The sequence below is a fragment of the Pocillopora damicornis genome, chromosome 7 (assembly GCF_964200805.1).
Source record: "Pocillopora damicornis chromosome 7, jaPocDami1.2, whole genome shotgun sequence".
Classification (NCBI taxonomy): domain Eukaryota; kingdom Metazoa; phylum Cnidaria; class Anthozoa; order Scleractinia; family Pocilloporidae; genus Pocillopora; species Pocillopora damicornis.
Window position 1 is genome coordinate 24,285,240 of NC_142676.1, and position 20,438 is coordinate 24,305,677.

At 37.7% G+C, this 20,438-nt stretch overlaps 3 protein-coding genes across 5 annotated transcripts; 2 read left to right on the plus strand and 1 right to left on the minus strand.

Moving 5' to 3' along the window:
* Positions 1-23: 23 nt before the first annotated feature.
* Positions 24-3,659, plus strand: LOC149043256 (replication factor C subunit 3-like). Its single transcript, XM_089213715.1, has 5 exons — positions 24-71; positions 405-608; positions 1,443-1,579; positions 1,941-2,039; positions 2,740-3,659. The coding sequence occupies exons 1-5, from the start codon at positions 24-26 to the stop codon at positions 2,753-2,755; spliced, it is 504 nt and encodes a 167-aa protein (XP_089069841.1). The 3' UTR covers positions 2,756-3,659.
* A 107-nt stretch (positions 3,660-3,766) lies between these two features.
* LOC149043257 (uncharacterized) lies at positions 3,767-9,427 on the minus strand. Of its 3 annotated transcripts, none has more exons than XM_089212506.1 (3): positions 9,267-9,427; positions 5,157-5,687; positions 3,767-4,893 (listed from the first exon to the last, which is right to left on the minus strand). In XM_089212506.1, exons 2-3 carry the CDS (start codon positions 5,662-5,664, stop codon positions 4,334-4,336), a joined length of 1,068 nt encoding a protein of 355 aa, XP_089068632.1. In that variant the 5' UTR covers positions 5,665-5,687; positions 9,267-9,427; the 3' UTR covers positions 3,767-4,333. The 3 variants fall into 3 exon arrangements, with proteins under 3 accessions (XP_089068632.1, XP_089068633.1, XP_089068631.1); XM_089212507.1 differs by lacking the exon at positions 9,267-9,427 and adding an exon at positions 7,447-7,644; XM_089212505.1 differs by lacking the exon at positions 9,267-9,427 and adding an exon at positions 6,484-6,710.
* A 359-nt stretch (positions 9,428-9,786) lies between these two features.
* LOC113672893 (uncharacterized) lies at positions 9,787-19,939 on the plus strand. The gene is made up of 17 exons (XM_027189238.2): positions 9,787-10,051; positions 10,151-10,584; positions 11,089-12,700; positions 13,207-13,402; positions 13,745-13,833; positions 13,993-14,247; positions 14,397-14,584; positions 14,764-14,906; positions 15,080-15,182; positions 15,269-15,659; positions 15,969-16,115; positions 16,606-16,812; positions 16,945-17,031; positions 17,197-17,301; positions 17,519-17,662; positions 18,346-18,399; positions 18,602-19,939. The coding sequence occupies exons 2-17, from the start codon at positions 10,205-10,207 to the stop codon at positions 18,722-18,724; spliced, it is 4,224 nt and encodes a 1,407-aa protein (XP_027045039.2). The 5' UTR covers positions 9,787-10,051; positions 10,151-10,204; the 3' UTR covers positions 18,725-19,939.
* Positions 19,940-20,438: the final 499 nt, after the last annotated feature.

The window sequence follows — 20,438 nt, forward strand, 5'->3', positions numbered from 1 at the left end:
ACCCCTAAGGGAACTGAAATGAGATGTCAACTCTAGATCTCTATAATTCCGGAAAAACCAGTCGTAAAGGGGTACACTCGTCGATAAAGTTGTTGTTAAAAGAACAAGATCAACAACAACCTTCCAAAGACAATGACACGAACCACAGACTTTCATTTAAGCATTTCTGGTCTACTTCTCTCACTAACCTCTTCTTCCTTTGCTATCCATATCAATCATTCGATTTTCATCGTCTTTCATTATAAAATAGTAATGGAGTATCAAAGTATATATTCAACAAAAAGATAAATTTACTCGTACAAATGGACCTTGGAAACCCCCGGCCACCTAATCTTCCCAGTGCCCGTCCAAACTCGTCGAACGAAGTCTATTGGAAGAAAGTTGGTCTCCTAATGATTTTCTAGCGCGCGTTTGAAAAAATTATCAGTATTATCTCCGCGCGATATTTGTCAAAGAGTAGTACATTATATAAACGCCGCCATTTCTGCTTTCTGTTTTATACACTTCAAGTCACCAATACTGAAAGTCCTCGATCGATTCGCCAAAAATTCGCTCGAGAGAAGCACGCTCATTGCGTTAAAACAATTCTTCGGATCACAATCAACTCGGTAAGCTACAAAACAACTTCTTTTTGTTCGATATTTGCAACTTCGAAAAATTATTTATTTATTCATAAACACTGTGCGATTTTAAAGGTATTGGCGTGGCTAGCCACACGTGTATAATCTAGTTCGTTTCTAGCGTAAGATCTTTTCATTTTCTCGCGGTTTATGAAGAACACATGAAACCCTAATAAAAACTCTTTACAATGTGGTGTTACTAACTTAGTCGGTTAATTACAGAGTACGGCGCTACGTTTGAGGCAAAAAATGACTGTATATTTCCAATTGATTAGTCTATAATACGGAAAAGAAAACTCCAGGGCTGCTACCAGATTTTCATTTTGCAATTTGGCAGAGAAATATTTTTAAAGATTGTAGAATTCAGGAAATTTCCTAAATGATTATCAAAATAGTTAAGATCATGTCTCATTTTTCTCTGCAAAACAAAACTTGTAAAATATTTGTTCATGACAAACTACAGCATTACTGAGTGAAGTGAATATCTTTATTGATATTTCCCAAATGTTCCTTAATAGAGAAAGGTGACTCTCCCTTTCCATGTGTTAAAGTAGAACTTGTACCTTGGTGTTTCATAGAGGGTTATTTCACATAGCCCAGTGAAACTGTTAAGTGTTTTGTATTTATGCAAAGTTTGTGAAATGTTAATTTAGTTCCATAAAACATGTTGATAATTGAAGAGATGTGTATGTAAACTGTGTAAATTTATCAGTTTTGTGCACAGGATAAGTTTACATTATTTCTGAATGTGCAACCCTCCACACCAGCAAACAGATTCTGATTTACTGGAATGATAATTTTTCTGATTGAATTTATTTACAGATTTGTCAAATACTTCACAATGTTTGCAAAAAGGAGGGCCTGACTATTCCAGCAGAGCTTTCTAAGAGAATTGCTGAGAAGTCAAATAGGAATCTACGGAGGGCGCTGCTGATGTGTGAAGCTTGCAGAGTTCAACAGTAAGAGCTTCACAGTTAGACTGTACAGTGTACAGCCTAAAAATAATGACTAACAAAGCATAATTAGTGCAATTATGTGAAGGTTACCCTCAGAAGTACTAGACCATGGGTTGAATGGTGCAGGTTCAAGTTTTGGTTGGGATCAGAGTGTTATGTTCTTGAACAAGACAGTCACAGTGTCTCTCTCTCTCTCCCTGCCAAGGAGTGTAGGTGAGCACCAGCTAACCCTTAGGCAACTTGGTTAAATTTGGGAGGTAATCTTTGTACTTGGGGGAGTAGCAACACTCACACCTTTTTCCTTTACAATTCATTCTCAGTTGCATTCCTGATCTTACCTTTTTTACATTGCATGCATGTGCAGGTACCCTTTCTCGCCTGATCAACCTGTTCAAGAGGCAGACTGGGAGGTGTATTTGAGGGACACTGCACAGCAAATTGTTGAGCAACAAACACCTAAAAGGTCAGGTTACAACTTGCATTGCAATTCAATCCTGTTTGATGGATATCTGCCATTGAATTATGCTCATAAAGAAAAAAGAGAAATAACGAAAAAGAAACAAACAAACAAAACAAGAAGGAAAAGTTGGCAAGTACATATCATTACTGCGACTTAAAACTTTTGGAAATTGATAAGAACTTTACTAACGCAGTCCTTACGGAAAGCACGCTAAAAACAGCAATTGAAGAATAAAACTGAAAAACAGGAAGATGGATAACTTCTTTGAACTTTCCTGACGGGTGGGGTCACGTATAAATTCCCTTAATCTCATGATTATTTTATAACACAACGTATCTTCGTGTGATCGCGATAATTACTTCCGCGAAAGGAGTTGGAGTATTACCTCAGAAAAAATTCGGTCCATGGTTACAAAAGGCGACTGTCCAGCCTTATCTAAATGTTTGTGGATCATACCACAAAATGATGGAACAGTATTTTTTTGAGATTTTATTTATAATGTAATTAGAGCCATTTTAGCGACTTACGTCGGTTTGTTGACGGATGTCTGAGGTTGCCATGATCTCACTTCCACGAGGAAAGAGTTATTTACAGGCTAATTATTTTGATTCAAACTGAAGCTCTCATTTTTATGAATGATGAATCCATTTGCGTCATTTTCAGTGGAGATTTATACCCTCTCCTCTTTGTTCTTCCCAAATAGGCTCCCAGACGAATAACAAGCAAGACCTATAATCAATAGCCGTCCATGCTCAAATAATGCTCATGCCAAATTGGTGTTTCACTGAGTTGCGTCATCAGCAGCGGGAATTTTGCTGTGAAAAAATATAACACTTTTCCTTGGGAGCCTTCCATTGTCTTAAAAATTACATGTTACTCTATGGCCAAGATGACTTCTAAAAGAAGAAATTTATCAAGGAAAAAATTATATTTCCTTGTGTATATAGATCATGCCGAGACAACTGTGACACATGTCAAAGAAAATTAGGAGAAACTCTGCGCTAGAAATTTTCCTTGACACTTTTCCAATCTAATAGAATGGGCGAAATTGTTTTTATCGACGGAGTAAACTTGTAAGAGTTTTAAGAGTGACCTAAACACGCGGTTGTCTAGCGTTCGTTTAAAAACTAATAGGAACTAGATCTCATTTTCCTGCGTTTCAATGCAAATTCAATATATATTGACAGTTCCTGTTTGGCGCCAAAAGAATGTCATGGGTATTTTTCCACGAACAAAATCCTATTCGTCATGGAAATAAAAATAAGAAACTTAGAAACAGCAGATACGTAATAAGTACGTTTCTCAAGAAGGAAATTACATCATCATGGAAAAGTTTTTTGTATACAACATTTTAATGAGTAATAGCATGATACCAAATGATGACGTTCAACTGATGCGGAGAAAAACAAGGCGTCCAACGCAAATGAACAACAGATCGCTTGTCAAAAACACATCAACCTTGTCAACCTTTCGCCATAAGCGTTCCTTTTGTGGTGATTCTTTCCATTTTATCACTTTGCTCTCCTATCAAACAAATATTTTGTGGTTCCCTTGAAATGAAAGAAATTTTGCGTGTCTCATTGAAATTAATAAAAAATATTGAAGGGTTTAGCTGATTGTTAGTTAATGGCTTGTTTAAATGTTTCATATCCATATGTATTTAGCTGCCTGATAATCAAGTTGAGTTGGACGAAAAATAATCAAATTTAGCGTTCGCTGTGACCTTCGAATGAATGCTTAAATTGATGAATTTTATTCATTATTTTGCCTTACAAACGGGTACGATTACATCGTCTAAAATATCTAATCAACATATGCATTACCTAGGATCCGTAGAGAGGATTATACTCTCATAACTATGTAAAAGCTTTTCACGGGATGCGTTAGAAATATTGTCAACTTTTATTATGATGGGATAATAATTCAACTACTCATTCTTAGCCTTAGGCGTAAAGCAGTGTCAGAAACACAGTGGTTACAAAAGCGATTACGTTTCTTTAAAATTACCTCAACGACGTACTCTCCCCCGCAAGGTTTCACTTTGAGGGGGAGGGAACGGCTACACGTAGGTTGCCGAGTAAGGCCCTGTTTTAAATCAGCGAAAACAGCAGCATTTGCTAATACAACTAATACAACTTCAACTAATACAACTTACAGTTTAGTTGACACAATGTTATTAAATTCTTAACCCTGTGCAAAAACTAAAATTTTCAATGAAAAACAACCGAGCCATTAAGTATGGTGCTCGCATAACAAGTATCACTCTCGGTCGAAGTTTTTATCCAGGACTGTCAGAATTAATGGTCAGACAGGACATATGCTGACATCACAGGCAGTAGGAAAGACAAATACGTGACGACCAATCCTTTTGCGTCAGCTTTAGTGTCCTTTACTTCCACACCTGTTCCGGTTTCCTTGCAATGGCCTCCTTTACAGTCGCGTTTACACTTGCTTCCATTGCAATCCAACAAGCAATTTCCACCAGGACAGGACATAACACACATGTCTGAACCCGTCTCACAATACATTTTGCAATGTCCCTTTGTGCAGGTCTGTTGACACTCCTTTGCCTTGCATCTCATGTTGTTGCAGTTTTTTTCGCAGACCTGGCTGCAGTTACCTTGGTCAGTAGTGCACTTGAAATTGGCGCAGTTGCCTCCCAAGCATTCACTTTTGCATTCTTTCGCTGTGCACTTGATATCGCAGGCTCCTTGCGCGCAGATTTGTTGACAAGATTCTGAGTCGCTGTTCATGCACTCCAAGTTGCAGCTGCCTCCTATGCAATTACTTTCACACTTTGAAGCTTCGCACTGAATTTTGCAAGGCCCTTTGCAACTCTGTGTACAGTCCTTGGTACCTATAAGAGATCGTAAAAATAATTTTTTGAGTTTAGCTTGTTCCAATTTCACATTCGGATGCACTAATAACTGAACTATGAGGAGAACTAACAGCAAGTTACGTTCTTTACAGGATTTACATGCGACAAGCGGCCTGTCTGCTCCTAAGATCAGCGATGTCAAAAGCCACCTGAGCTCATTTATAGCCCTCTTTTTTCCCTTTTATCCTGCTTATTCTTCCTCTTTTCTTCTTCTTCTTCTTTTTCTTTTTCAAAGGACTTACCTTTGGAGCACTCGAGTCCACACCCCTCCCCCTCGCAGCCTTGCTTGCAGTTGTCAGCCTTACATTCCACATGTGAGCAATTCTCGGCGCAATTTTGAACTACGTCTGCACCGCTGGCGAGTAAGCCACATTGTCCCTTCTCGCAGTGTTGACTACACTTCGATGTTGCAGTGCAGTTCACCAGGGAGCAGTTTCTGAGGCAAGTCTGGGTGCAATCGTCGCCGGAACATTCAACTGAATTACACTTTCCTGACAGGCATCGCTGATAACAACTTGAAGAGTTGCAGCTGATATTTGGGCAAGGTTCCACCACACAAACCTGGTCACATTGAGAATAGTCCGCAGTATTTCCGCACTGAAGATCACACACTCCTGTCAGGCAGATTTGAGATCGGGTCGTGTTCAACGTCTGTTCACAGGATCCCCCTTGTCCATTGATGAGTTGAAATACGGCAGACAGGAATAGAATTTGAAGGAGCAGCGCTAATGGGAAGCTTATCTTCATCATGAGAAAATTCAAGACTACTTGACCTAGGAACATAAAATACCAAATGAACTTAAAATATAATTGTGAGAAAAACGTGTAGCACAGTAAATCGAGTTTTTCTGTCCTAAGAAATGAGCATTATGTCGGCTCACTCGCATTTATTCTTCTTGACTTGTGCTAATTTCACTGTGAAATATTTTCCAAATACGCGGCCGTAGTTCGAAAACGACTTTAATTCACAGGAAAGGTCGCTATACATCTCCTGTCTTAATACTGACGAAATTTAATCTTGTACCTTTTGTTTGAATTTGCATTAGAGTAAAAACATCGTCCGATATGCTTGAGATAAGCTAATTGTTGTCAAGAAATGTTCTTCATCTGTACTTCATTTTGATACGGAGCAAAAATGTTTTGGGAGAAAGTAATTCACGAATATAACAGCCTGCTAACAGAAACTTCTACAAAAAATTGTGCAAATACACTGGACAGTATTTACATGAAGTTGTTTACGTACAAACGCTCACGCACACAGACTGTGTATAAACTGAGATACAAATTAAAAAGGTCTCGAAGCATAATTCGAAGAATTCTTTAAAAGCGTTGTTAAGGAGTCATTTATTTGGGGAAGAGTTTTCAAAGAGCTTGCCGGTTGACATTGACGATAAAACATATAGCAATATTTTTTAATCATGCAGAGCCTTCAAAGAGGCTAGGACGCAAGATTGCATAGAAATTTTTTCATGTCTGTATGACTTTGAGAACCAAAATTATCCCAAATCCTGAACATTAAGCAAAAAAAAAGAAAAAAACTTGAAAACAACAACAGGGAGAACTTCTAACCTAAACGAAAAAACTTCTGGAGCTCTTCCGCTTGAACAGTTTCGCTTTCGAGTTCCTGACAGTCTAATTAAGCTATAGACGAGCTTTCGCTTCCATACTCATTTCAGTGTAGAGTAATCTTCATGATCCATTCTTCTCTCGAAAGCGTATACTTCCCACATGAAAACTTGCTACAAAAAGTCTCAAAAGTCTCTGTATGACTTTGAGAACCAAAATTGTCCCAAATCCTGAACATTAAGCAAAAAAAAGAAAAAAACTTGAAAACAACAACAGGGAGAACTTCTAACCTAAACGAAAAAACTTCTGGAGCTCTTCCGCTTGAACAGTTTCGCTTTCGAGTTCCTGACAGTCTAATTAAGCTATAGACGAGCTTTCGCTTCCATACTCCATACGTAGTGCGGTGATGTTTCAAACAATCGCTTCTAAACAGTGTCGGTTACATTCAGGTATCACTGCGCCGAGGGTTCCACACTCAACAGTTTCGCTTATGATTTCCGCTATTTCTTGGTATTTGTTAACTGAGTGTTGAGGAGCTCACTACAGGCCGTGGTTATTAGTGAATGATCCGCTTTGTCTCTCGATCGAAAGCACATACTTCGCAGGGAAAAGGTTCCAGTAAAAAGCATAAAAATGAATTCAGCAATGAGTGAACTTCTTAAAGAAACGCATCGAAGGAGTGGAAGGTTCTTTTTCGACACAACGTCCGGACGTCGTCGTTTATTTATCACAGTCATTGAACCGTACGAGTAAACCACCACTTATCGGTTTAGTTCCTCTCAGGGGAGTAACAAATGAATTACAGAAGCCATGCTACTGTAGGAATGCAATCTCTGATTTTGTGGCTTAAAACAAAAGTTTAGAGCTATTCCGATTAGTGTATGGATGCATGCTTTGAAATAAACTTCATGGTCAAATTTCGGCTCATTTCGTCACAACAATCTAGAAACATTTCGATGAACTCACCTGCAGTTTTTTCGGTAAGAACTTAAATCTATACGGCTGTACCCTTTAGGAAGCTGCTCAGCACAACGTGTCTATAACTTTGAAAGTTTAACAGTGCGCAACTGACTTAGACGCAAAATGCACTCAAAGCACTTTCAGTTTTATAATTAGCTCAATTACTTAGAAAGGATGTGTTTCCACGGCCTTACACGTGACTGCGGAAAGTCACGACATGTAAGTCTGAGTGAGTGGTACACCTTCAGATACAGAAGTCTTTTATTTGAGTTATACTATCTTTGGTTGCAAATTAATTTTCAACCAAAAGAAAATTGGACTTAATCCATGTTTGCATCACTGCTCGTTAGTTTTGGGAAATTTTGATTGCGAGTCTCGATCACCCAAGGATTTCCTTTCCAAGAGCAGGACACATCGTATAAGGTTAAACAAAATAACTTATAAGATCTTGGCCGTTTTCTCCAATAGCAATATTTTTTAATCATGCAGAGCCTTCAAAGAGGCTAGGACGCAAGATTGCATAGAAATTTTTTCATGTCTGTATGACTTTGAGAACCAAAATTATCCCAAATCCTGAACATTAAGCAAAAAAAAGAAAAAAACTTGAAAACAACAACAGGGAGAACTTCTAACCTAAACGAAAAAACTTCTGGAGCTCTTCCGCTTGAACAGTTTCGCTTTCGAGTTCCTGACAGTCTAATTAAGCTATAGACGAGCTTTCGCTTCCATACTCATTTCAGTGTAGAGTAATCTTCATGATCCATTCTTCTCTCGAAAGCGTATACTTCCCACATGAAAACTTGCTACAAAAAGTCTCAAATCAGAATAAATTCTGTAGTGCGGTGATATTTCGAACAATCGCTTCTAAACAGTGTCGGTTACATTCAGGTATCACTGCGCCGAGGGTTCCACACTCAACAGTTTCGCTTATGATTTCCGCTACTTTTTTATATTTGTTAACTGAGTGTTGAGGCCGTAGTTCGAAAACGACTTTAATTCACAGGAAAGGTCGCTATACATCTCCTGTCTTAATACTGACGAAATTTAATCTTGTGCCTTTTGTTTGAATTTGCATTAGAGTAAAAACATCGTCCGATATGCTTGAGATAAGCTAGATCATTTGTTGTCAAGAAATGTTCTTCATCTGTACTTCATTTTGATACGGAGCAAAAATGTTTTGGGAGAAAGTAATTCACGAATATAACAGCCTGCTAACAGAAACTTCTACAAAAAATTGTGCAAATACACTGGACAGTATTTACATGAAGTTGTTTACGTACAAACGCTCACGCACACAGACTGTGTATAAACTGAGATACAAATTAAAAAGGTCTCGAAGCATAATTCGAAGAATTCTTTAAAAGCGTTGTTAAGGAGTCATTTATTTGGGGAAGAGTTTTCAAAGAGCTTGCCGGTTGACATTGACGATAAAACATATAGCAATATTTTTTAATCATGCAGAGCCTTCAAAGAGGCTAGGACGCAAGATTGCATAGAAATTTTTTCATGTCTGTATGACTTTGAGAACCAAAATTATCCCAAATCCTGAACATTAAGCAAAAAAAAGAAAAAAACTTGAAAACAACAACAGGGAGAACTTCTAACCTAAACGAAAAAACTTCTGGAGCTCTTCCGCTTGAACAGTTTCGCTTTCGAGTTCCTGACAGTCTAATTAAGCTATAAGCTAAGCTATAGACGAGCTTTCGCTTCCATACTCATTTCAGTGTAGAGTAATCTTCATGATCCATTCTTCTCTCGAAAGTTTATACTTCCCACGTACTCGAAAGCGTATACTTCCCACATGAGAAACATTTCGATGAACTCACCTGCAGTTTTTTCGGTAAGAAACTTAAATCTATACGGCTGTACCCTTTAGGAAGCTGCTCAGCACAACGTGTCTATAACTTTGAAAGTTTAACAGTGCGCAACTGACTTAGACGCAAAATGCACTCAAAGCACTTTCAGTTATTATAATTATTATAGTTATAATAGTATAATTATAATTATAATTTTAATAATAATTAGTTATTAAAATTAGCTCAATTATTTAGAAAGGATGTGTTTCCACGGCTTTACACGTGACTGCGGAAAGTCACGACATGTAAGTCTGAGTGAGTGGTACACCTTCAGATACAGAAGTCTTTTATTCGAGTTATAATATCTTTGGTTGCAAATTAATTTTCAACCAAAAGAAAATTGGACCTAATCCATGTTTGCATCACTGCTCGTTAGTTTTGGGAAATTTTGATTGCGAGTCTCGATCACCCAAGGATTTCCTTTCCAAGAGAAGGACACATCGTATAAGGTTAAACAAAGTAACTTATGAGATCTTGGCCGTTTTCTCCTGGAAACTAAATAGTTGAAACAAAAAGCGCGGGGAAAAAGGAAGTGAATAACATAATGTCTGATTGCCTATCGTTTCATTTCCCTTAATTTCAAAATACGGAAAGCCTTATATTTCGTTTCAAGTCAAAGTGCTTCGGTTTTCCTCGTTTAAATTAGGGATAATAACCCAACTCAACTGTACTTTTAGACTGTCGCCTAGCATTACACGGATATAATTTCCATCGCCATATTTGTTTTCATCTGCACAGTTCGTGACATTTTCACGGTGAGTTAATTTCACGAAGCACATGTTTCTTGCTCGTTACTTTTTCCTCTTACCTCTCCAGGGGAGCGGATTTGAGGTAAATTTTTATTTATTTTAAAGGTTACAGCTGTGCTGAGGACGATCTGTTTATTCTAACCGTCCGTGTCAATAATAATGGAAACATCTAGTGAAGAAGATGGTGAATTGCCACTCAGTCTGTCGACCAAAAAGCGTTGTCACACGAAAAGATCGCTTCTATCTTCTGACTCAGAAGAAGGCGAAAGGAAGGAAAGATCACCAAGTAAACAGATAAACAGTGCACACAAGGAAACGTGTGAAGAAGAAATGTGTAGTGGCGAATTGAACGCGACCCCCTCCAGATCGCAGACGCCTCGTAGCTCAGAGAGGCTGCGAAAGAAATCATCATTGACGTTCTCTTTACCAAGCAGAAAAGAAGTACTGAAATCGATGTCACCGAAAGGAAAGAGACTCAGGAGTCAGGAGAAAATAAAGGTGTTGAAGCCTAGAAAACTGGTGAACAATTTCCTCAGAGAGTAAGTTTGATCGAACCTGATAGTGTTATTTGTAACTTCACAAGATGATGTGACGTAGCTTCAATTTTGTTTGCAAGGGGGTGGGGTGGGTGGGTGATGGGGGGATATGTTGCTTATATATTATTGTATATAATGATTAGAAGTCTCAGAACTTCTAGCTTTTATGTATTTGCCATGAAATGTCCCTCTTTCCCCAGGCATAACATTTTTTAGATCCCTTAAAATTTTGTGTGTTAATAACCACACATACGTAAAACACCTTTAAGCTCCTAATATCTGAAATTGCTAATTCTTCCCTCCAGCTGTTACACATTTCCCTTGTAAATAAGTTAAATTTGGTTTTAGATCAAGAAAATAAGTTCTTCTTGATAAGTTTAGATATTCTCATCACCTGTTTTCTGGATAATATACGGAAATTATTGGAGAGGTTGCATGTTAATCACTTTTTGGAGTGAAGGGTTAACAGCCCTCAGTATGAAATAACAATAGAATATTCTTTTGTAGGCGTTCTTCTTATGTGAGTCGTGGAGAAGGTGGGTATGACTCAGATGACAGTGGAATGTCCGATTTCATAAATGATGATGATGATGATGGGGAGGATGAGGAGGAATCTACTGCAGAAAGTGACCAAAGCAGTGATAGTGGCAAGAAGGATTCTGGAATCTGTAGAGTCAAAGAAAGCAAAATAGAGAGGAAAAAGAAAAGAATACTTGATAGCTCCGAGGAAGAAAGGGAAACCAAAACAGAGGTGAAAAGGAAAATACTGCTTGATAGCTCAGAGGAAGAAAAAGACCATAATGATGAGGCTGTTAATAATCCAAATTTTGTTGAGTCAAACAGAGGCATTGTCAATAAACACAAAACAAAAAACAAAAGAAGAAAGCTTAATAAGTTTAGTGATTCTGATGAAGACAATTCTTCAGGAAATAAGAGAAATGAATCTAAAGAAAGCAATGATAGTAGTGAAGATTCTGAAACTGATGACATCTGTTCAAGTGAATCTCCACATAAGGCTGAAATCTTGAGGCCCCGTTCACAAAGAGTGAAAAGGCTCATACAGAAACAGGAAGTTAAAAATCATAAAATGTTTGGTGGTTTATTAAAGAAAAGGCAAAAAGCTAAACTGGATCCAAAAGAAAGGCTTGCAAAGAGACTTTTGACTGAGGATGATGATGATAGTGATTTGCTTAGCAGTGATGATTTGTCCAGTAGTGACAGTTGTACTCCCACATCTAGTGCTCATAATGATCAAGATCCCCTTAAGGTGGCTGCAGCATGTTTTGCACAGCTCAGTAATGAGATAGATGAGGATGAGGATGGTGATGACAGAGATTTCATTGTCAAGGATGTTGAGACATCTGATGAGGGCATGAACTCTGATGGTGCATCACAATTTCTCAAGCTCTTGGATACATTTGCAGGCAAGCAACATGATAAGGATGACAATGGAACACAAAATCAGGATACAACAGGGATCTGTGTAGGTGGAAATCCCTTTTCAAGTAGACGAAAAAGAAGGAAAAAGAAAACAGTAAAGAAAGAACCAACTTGGAAACGGATTAAGATAGAGGATGACAGTGACAATAGTGCAAATGATGATACAACAGATACCATGTCTAGCAGATATCAACCCCTTCACATTGCCATTCTTGAACATGATGTTCCCTTGGTCAATAAGCTGATCAAGGAAGATTCGGATTGTATTTATGAGATTGCTTTCAGAAAGAGGACTGCTCTACATTTGGCTGCTTTAGAAGGCCAAGTAGAACTTGTGAAACTGTTACTGAAGCATGGGGCCAACCAAACGGCTCTGGATTACTATCACTTGCCTGCATTGGCATATGCTTTGGATGGGCATCCAGAATGTGTTCAGCTGTTGCTTGGGCATGCTAATATTAAGAACATTAGTAAAAGTATCAGGACAAACAAACAAGAAATGAACCTGTTGCATTTTGCTGTGGGAGAAGGCAGAGATGGATGTAATTGTTATGACAGAGCAAAATGTCTGGAGCTTTTGTTTCATGAAGACAAGAAAACATGCACAAGGCTGTTATCACTGAGTGATGTCAGGAAGTTTGTTCCATTGGTCGCAGCTGTCCATGCTGGACAACATGAGGTGAATAGTATTTCTATTTAAGATTTATTTAACTTTTTATCTCTATGTCTGTTCACTAATTTTCTCTGTAATTGTTTTCTTTCTGCACAGCAGTCAACTTAATATTCATTTTATCAAAAGTAGTTTCTTTAAAATTTGGGAAAATGGTTTTGGCCAGTGTACATGTATCTTGCATTTTATACAGTTGTCTGAAAGAAAACTACATGCTATAGGTAGTAATTGTATTGTTTAGCTGCTAGGAGATCTCTGACTTTTAAAAGAAGGTACTAAATGAGTTTAAAAAAGACAACAACAGCAACTGCCAATGAAAATAACTTTGAAACAAACAGCATATAGGCAAAAAATTATAAAATTGTTTGTGATGTGTATGTATTGTACAGAAACAATTATAGATCAGTTTGAAAATTAGTTTTCTCTTAATGAACAGAGGTACTAATAAATTGTGTTAATTGCTATCTTATGTTCTCTGTGTGCATGATAGTGTATGGTTTTTTTCATTTTCATAGTGTGTCCAGGTCTTGTTGAGGATGGGTGCAGATATGATTTCCTTCAAGACTGATGATGGAGGCAACATACTGCACTTTGCTGTGGAATGTGCATCACATTTCAAAAGCAAATGGGAACCTACTAAAGACACTTCCTTTTGTCTAAGGGAGCTTTTGAAGGGATCAAGATTGCTTATTGACCAGCCGGATGATAATGGTACAAGTGTATAGTACAAAAATTAGCTATTAAAGACAATTTTACTCTATGCAAGCACTTTCATTTGTTTTACTGGCTTGATAAGGTATTTCAGGCATTGGGCTAACACAAGAAAAATTTTAGTCACAAGCAAAAGATTAGTGATCTACGAATTTTGAGTGTTCTCTATGTCTCTCAACTGGGTTATAACACTGGTTCTTGTAAATCAAAGAACATGTGGTGTATTCCTCTATATGTTTCTTAATATAATAGAATATGCTTTGTTTTGGACCAATCAGAGTCTAGCCATGTCTAGCCAGTGTCTACAATAATTTGTTTTGCTTCTATTATGTTTATTTTTAGGTTTTACTCCATTGATGTATGCCTGTGAAAGTGGTAATGCAGAGTGTGTCAGGATACTGCTAGACAATGGTGCATTGTGTAGTTTTGTGGTGAGAAAAAAGAACTTGATAATACTATCTTAAAGATTGTTGAAACATTATTCAATTATGAAACTCTTGCTATCTTCATGTAAGTGCCCAGATCTCCAATGTATATATGCATCTACAGTTGGAATCCATAAGCAATTAATTCTGCTTCCTTCCTATTAGGACAGTCATGGCACATCTAGCCTTCATCTTGCAGCCATGTCAGGAGACACAGAGTGTGTTCAACTTCTGCTCAACTCAGGGCATCAGGTTGACTGTGTGGACAAATATGGATGGCCTCCACTGCTTTATGCCAACTTCAAAGCTCATGAGAGCTGTGTGCTAGCGCTGATGAAACCTAAACCAGAGCAAGTGTTTATACTGGGAGAGCTTCTGAAAAGAGCAAGGAGGGAGTTGGAGAAGAAAAGAACAGTGAAGGTAAATACTGTAGCTGTGCTCAGGCACTGATGAATTATCACTTCAAAATGGTGTATAGTAGGTTATCATTAACAATTTTGAAATTGTTTTCTGTTGGTACAGTATAGAGGTGCTGAAGCTGGTAATAATTAACAAATTCTTGTCAACAGGTGGTCAAGAATGTACTGGTGTCATTGGCCAATCACGATGCATACTACACAGTATTTAACGAGTTCATTCGCCAAAATCCTGAGGTGCTTGATGAGAACAATTATGGACTCCTACAGCATATCTGGAGAGCCATCTTGGATTTTGATAACAAGAGGAGGTGGTTTGTAAAGAAGCTGTCACAAATCAGGTCAGCCTGTGAAATTGTACATTAAGATGTGTATTAAGTGTTTTTGGCAGGGGAAAAAAATTGGGGTTTTCAGGTTTTCTCGCAAATCCCAACAAGTTCATAAGGAATGGAATACTTGAATGCGAGCTGAAAAATTATAACATGTGATTAAAGAATTCATATTCATTGCAACATCACAGATCAAGCTCTGGGAAACGTGAACGTTTGCCTTTGGAGATCGACAGAGCAAATGTTTTAGGAAGTGCCATGAACCAGATGGGGAGAATACTTGGACATGCACTGAGACACAGGGATTTGATTGTCACATTTCAGAATGAACCAGGTGGATTTAGTTATCTTATATATTTTTTCATGGCGTAATGATTTTGAACTGTATGGTCTGTAGTTTCCATTAGATGTGCATTTCATGTAAAAGATGTTTTCTCCGAGGCGTTTAAGTAAACGTGTTATTTATTGTACTTTTTTAAACCCAAATGTATTGATTTCTCTTTTAAGGTATCTGCACTGGCCCAAAAAGAGAATTTTTTGCTTGCTTTTGTAAAGATGTCATTGATCCCAAAAGACACCTTTTTATGATGACAGATGATGCCCAGTTCAGGTACGTGGTACCCATGTAGATGCAATTTAGATGCAGTGGGTGCTCAAGTACCAAAGACTTGAACTAACAGACATGTATCTTTTCAGCCCGGTGCCGAATGCTTACTTTGCTAAATATTTCACCGAAGAAGCACAGCAAGACACCTCACAAACACCAAGCAGTCAACAGGGGCCATCAAATGGGAAAGAGGAATGCCTATCTAGTGAGTGCACAGACGAAGAATTGATGTCAGCCGCGTCACAGGCAGAAGCTCGTTATGCGATGGCAGGAAATGTAGCTCAACCTTTCAAACAACTCAGTGCAGAAGTTGAACGTGGCATTAGTCTGAGGTCTGAAGGACAAACTGCTTTGGAAAACTTTACTGCAAATCAAGGAACTGAGGACAGGATTAATATCAGCGAGAGTGTTGCAGCGTCCAATGAAAGTGGCTGTAACGAAAGAGTCGTAAAAAGGGCTGACATAAGACATTCATCTGAGGTGTGTAATAATACTTCTAACACTTTATCGGTAAAGTTAGACATGTTATTATGATAACACATCAGTAGAATTGTGTATCAAGTAAGGTGGGTGTTGGCCTGGTTCTCAGTCAAAAAAAGTGGCTGCATGTACTTGATGTACACAGTACCGTGTTGTTTGCTAACGGAATGCTTAGACGAGGTTAGGGCCAAGGGACTGACGAGGAACTGCGAACTGGTACTGTACCATACAGAGTTTGCATGCAAATAATTTTATATTTGCAAAAAGTTTTATGATATTGTTTTTTTTTTGTCTGGTGTTTCCCCACAGGAGCAGAACAATGGAAAACGAGCAACGAGGAATCTCTCCTTGCGTTCTAGACTCAAACAGCTTCGTTTTATCGGTCGCATGGTCGGGTTTTCCATTTTTGAAAATTTGCTACTGGATCTTCATCTCTCCAAACCATTCGTGAAGCAGGTGACCTTTCGGTCTGTCTTTACATATTACTGTCTGTCATTCAGCTGTTTAGATACGTACTCACCTTACGAACTGTTATAGTGTTCATGATACCGATACTGACAATAGTAATAATAACGGTGGTAACAGAAGCAGTGACATTAATCATGATAATAATTATTAGGATAGTAATACGTGTAAGACGATGAAACTAGTGATGAGTATGATAATGATGATGATTCAGTGATATGCAGTACAACTACTTTTACTCTCGGTTTGGCTATACTATTGATTTCAGAGTATGTTCTTCGTTCACTTTATACGCAGATGTGGATTAGAAGCACTCTTTTTGATTAATTGAGGCTTCTTAAAAAAACTTTTTATACTAAACTTTGATTGGAGAAGACCCTTTCGTCAATACGATTTCCCAAATAATCGCTATAGACTTGATCAGTCTCGACTGTCTATCAAGTATTTGAGTGACAAACAATCACTTTCTCACACATTTCAGATCCTTGGAATACCTTTATCTCACCCAGACGACCTTAGTTCATTTGATTACGAGCTCCATAAGAATGCAGTGACTTGGTTACAAGAGAACTGTGTGAACGAACTGGACTTGTCATTTAACGTGGATGCTCTGAATCCGTGGAACTCTAAACCAGTCACAATTGAGCTCAGTGATGACTGTAATAAGAAGCTCACAGATGACAATAAGGTACCAGGTGAAACTTAGGATTCAAACGCAGAAGCTTTGTTACCACTTTAGCTTGAAATAAATTCTTTTGTGACCAATGCTTATCCAATTAGGCTCTTCTTCCACCATTCATTACACTCGTCTGTCTCGTAGGAAGAATACAGCAAATCTGTCTCACAATTCAAATTGGAAAAATCGATTAAAGATGAAGTGGGTGAATTCACAGGAGGACTTCATGAGGTAAGTTGTGTTCAAATGATAATGTGTTCATTTGACAGAGATGACATTCATTTACAAGTAACTACACGGAAACACAGGGCAAATAGCAATAAATCGCTTGCCATTTTTTAATGCATTCTACGCCAAATCAACTCAGAAGGTACTGAACACGTACTCTCCTTTCAGGTTATTCCACGAGAATTCCTTTCGCTGTTCACAGCTGACGAATTTTCGCTGTTGATTAACGGAGTGGCCAAGCTTGATGTGGGAGACTGGAAGAAGCATACCGAGGTGAACTATCGCACTTGATATTTATAGCTATTCAGTTGAACGAAAAAAGAAAGGATGGGAAAAACAAGGTTTTGTTTTGAATCTGAAGGGAAAGTTAGTCGTTACCGATTTTTTTTAATACAAACAAACCAACAAACAAGCGATAACATAACTAAACAAAATGTCTTCATAATGTTATAAATGAATGATCCTACATTTCATCCTTTGTCGTCTTTAGTATAAGCAGTGCACGGCAGAAGACGACGTTATAAAATGGTTTTGGAACATTGTGACACCGCTAAAAGAAGAAGAAAAAGCTCTGCTGATGAAATTTTCCACTGGATCACCTTGCGTTCCCCTTGGAGGTTTTGCTGCCCTAACGGTAAACATCTTAACATGATATTCATTCGACTGTTTTGAATTGGCTTTGTCACGCTTTTTCGTTTTGCCTTGTAATTATTGCGCAAGCGATGCTGTACTTCTGATCCACGCTCTTCGTATGACAGAGACTGAAACTGTGGCTAATTAGTGTGTGATGGAAGGGGACTTGGTAGAAGTGGGTTTAAAATCCAAATATACTGAACTGTTAAAGTTAAACCACCTAACCTCCGGAAAATGAAAGCTGCTTTGCTTGGACGTGTATTAGTTTATCGCTGTTCTTTTATTCTAAACGTTGATAATCCCTGTTGGTCCTTGGAACTTTTAAATATTTTGAAACAAATTTAGGTCAACGAAGGTTGATTTTTTTGGTAAAGCTTTTACCCACTATTAGATCTTAAATCGCATCCAAAGAGGAGAAAAAATTCTACTTTGTCGTTATATCTAATGTAATTTACTGATTTGTTCACTCTGAACTTCGTAACCTCCCGCAAGTGCTATGCTATTTCTACACTCCAGAACCCTGGCAGGCCAGTTGAATGCCATGTTGATGGAGTGCGATGGCTTTAGTGGACCCAGTCATTGTTTGATCATGCTTCATTGTGCCATGGCTTTATTCAGCTGTCTCTACGTTGTTTTGAAGTGTATCGATTCCATTTTAAAATGAAGTCTTCTTTTATGCACCAGGGTTTGTCAGGTCCTACAAAATTTACGATTTCGAAGATTGCAGGACTCAATAAAGTAAGTTTAACAACATTGCACGGAAGTTTCCGGGCTCAAAATCAATCCTTTTAAGGTATTGGTCACGTTTGCAGGTACCTTCTGGGGATTTTTTAAAATTATTTCTACCTGTAAATTATATACGAAATTGAGTTTTAACCATAAAGTCATGTACTAGTGTCGAGTTCTCATCCCGCTCTTTTTCCTTTTGTCCATTTGGTAGATTCCTATGGCATCCACGTGTTTTAACATGCTGAAACTGACCAGCTACAGTTCTGAGAAACACCTCAAGGATAAACTGTTGATTGCGATAAGGCACGGCGCAGAGGGGTTTTCATTTTCGTGAGGCACAGATCCCGCTGTGCTGTACCGCTGTTATCGCAGAAGTGTCAATAGTTTTTTTTTCTTGCTCGAACAGCTCGAGACGAATGATTAATGTTTTCACGTGCTTCAGGTCCGATCTTACAAATCATGATCACCAAAGCATCGCATATGCGACCTTTTATCTTTTTACCTTTTCTGTAGCAATGAATAAGAAAAAGTGCATCTATATTGTCATCTATTGAGTGAAATACATAATCGAAAAGTATTATCGTAATATAAAATTATAATTAGTATTATAATAAAAAAAAATTGGTGAACAATTGAGTACAGAATCTGAAATTTTAGAGAATTATAAATATATTTACACACACACATATGCATATATATATATATATATATATATATAGGTGTGTGAGTGTGCGCGGCGAGTTTCTTAAATACAAACTCTTCGAATCGATCTCTATATAATATCTTTAAGGGGGGGGACTGAATCAAATCGTTGATAGTGATGATGATGGCTTAAGTACGTTTATTTCTATAATACCACTGCTAATAACAGACATGATAATAACATTAATCGTGTGGTGTGTTGGTAGACAACACACTGAGAAGTCCGGGATATCCTAGCAACCACCCAAAAAATGTGGAGTGTGAATATTCTGTTTCTATTCCAAACGGAGGGCCATTGGGAATATATTTCTAAGACTTTGGTGTTGAGGGCGATAGACATTCATGAAGGTGAGACAGTTTTCTCTCACACGAGTGAAACAACTTTTCTTTTGCGTATCAGTCTGAGAGCTTTCTTTGTCGGTTCGTACGCAGTTCAGCGGAGACGGCAAATCTTGTCCAAACTAATTGTTTTAAGAAAAACTCGTTCCTTACATTGGTATTCTCGTTAAAACGGTGTGAGGAAATTTCTGAAGTTTTAATTTCAAACCTTAACAACGTTCCGTTCTTGCAACGTCAGCCTCCCGGCCTCGCATATTATTTATTCATTTATTTATTTATTTATTCATCAATTCATCTAGACATCTATCTACTGATTTGTTCATTTTTTTTTATTTCAAGTTATATCAGTCAGCTTTGAGTTGCAAGGTTTTGCATGACAGCATCTCTCCTTTCTTTTTTTTCTTTTTTTTATTTAATTCACAGGTAAGTAGGCTCTGTGTACCATCAAGTACTTTGTTTACCAGTTAGACATAATTTAATCGCAATAAAATCACCAGGATTTGACTTATTCCTCATCTTTAACAAACACCAGCTACATGCTGGATATGATAAAACAGTTTAAATTATGGAGTTCAAGGATTTTATTCAGAAAATTTGATATTCAGGGTAGAAGAATCATATCAATATCAGGAAATCTGGTAAAGATAAATTGCCTTCCTAAAGCTTTTAAAACAAAGTCTAAGTTCATGCAAATTACATTTCAATTCCCTTTGGTAATGACGCACTTGGGCAGAAAAGTGTCACTTCGTATCATCATTGATAAGACATCCATCTTCGTTTGCGACCGAAATAGAATGTTCAGTTTAATTCTAACCGATGAATCAGTCTTCATTGATATTCCTTTATTCCAGTGTTTTGAGTTTTTTGTTGTGAAAACAGCATTTATTTTTGACGCAGAGCGACAAGTAGAGAGAAAAAACATTAACAAGAACAGCACCGCAAAGATATCTTTTTGAAATATTTAATGGCGTTTCGGTTCTCATAGTGACTTTTATTGCTCTTCTGTC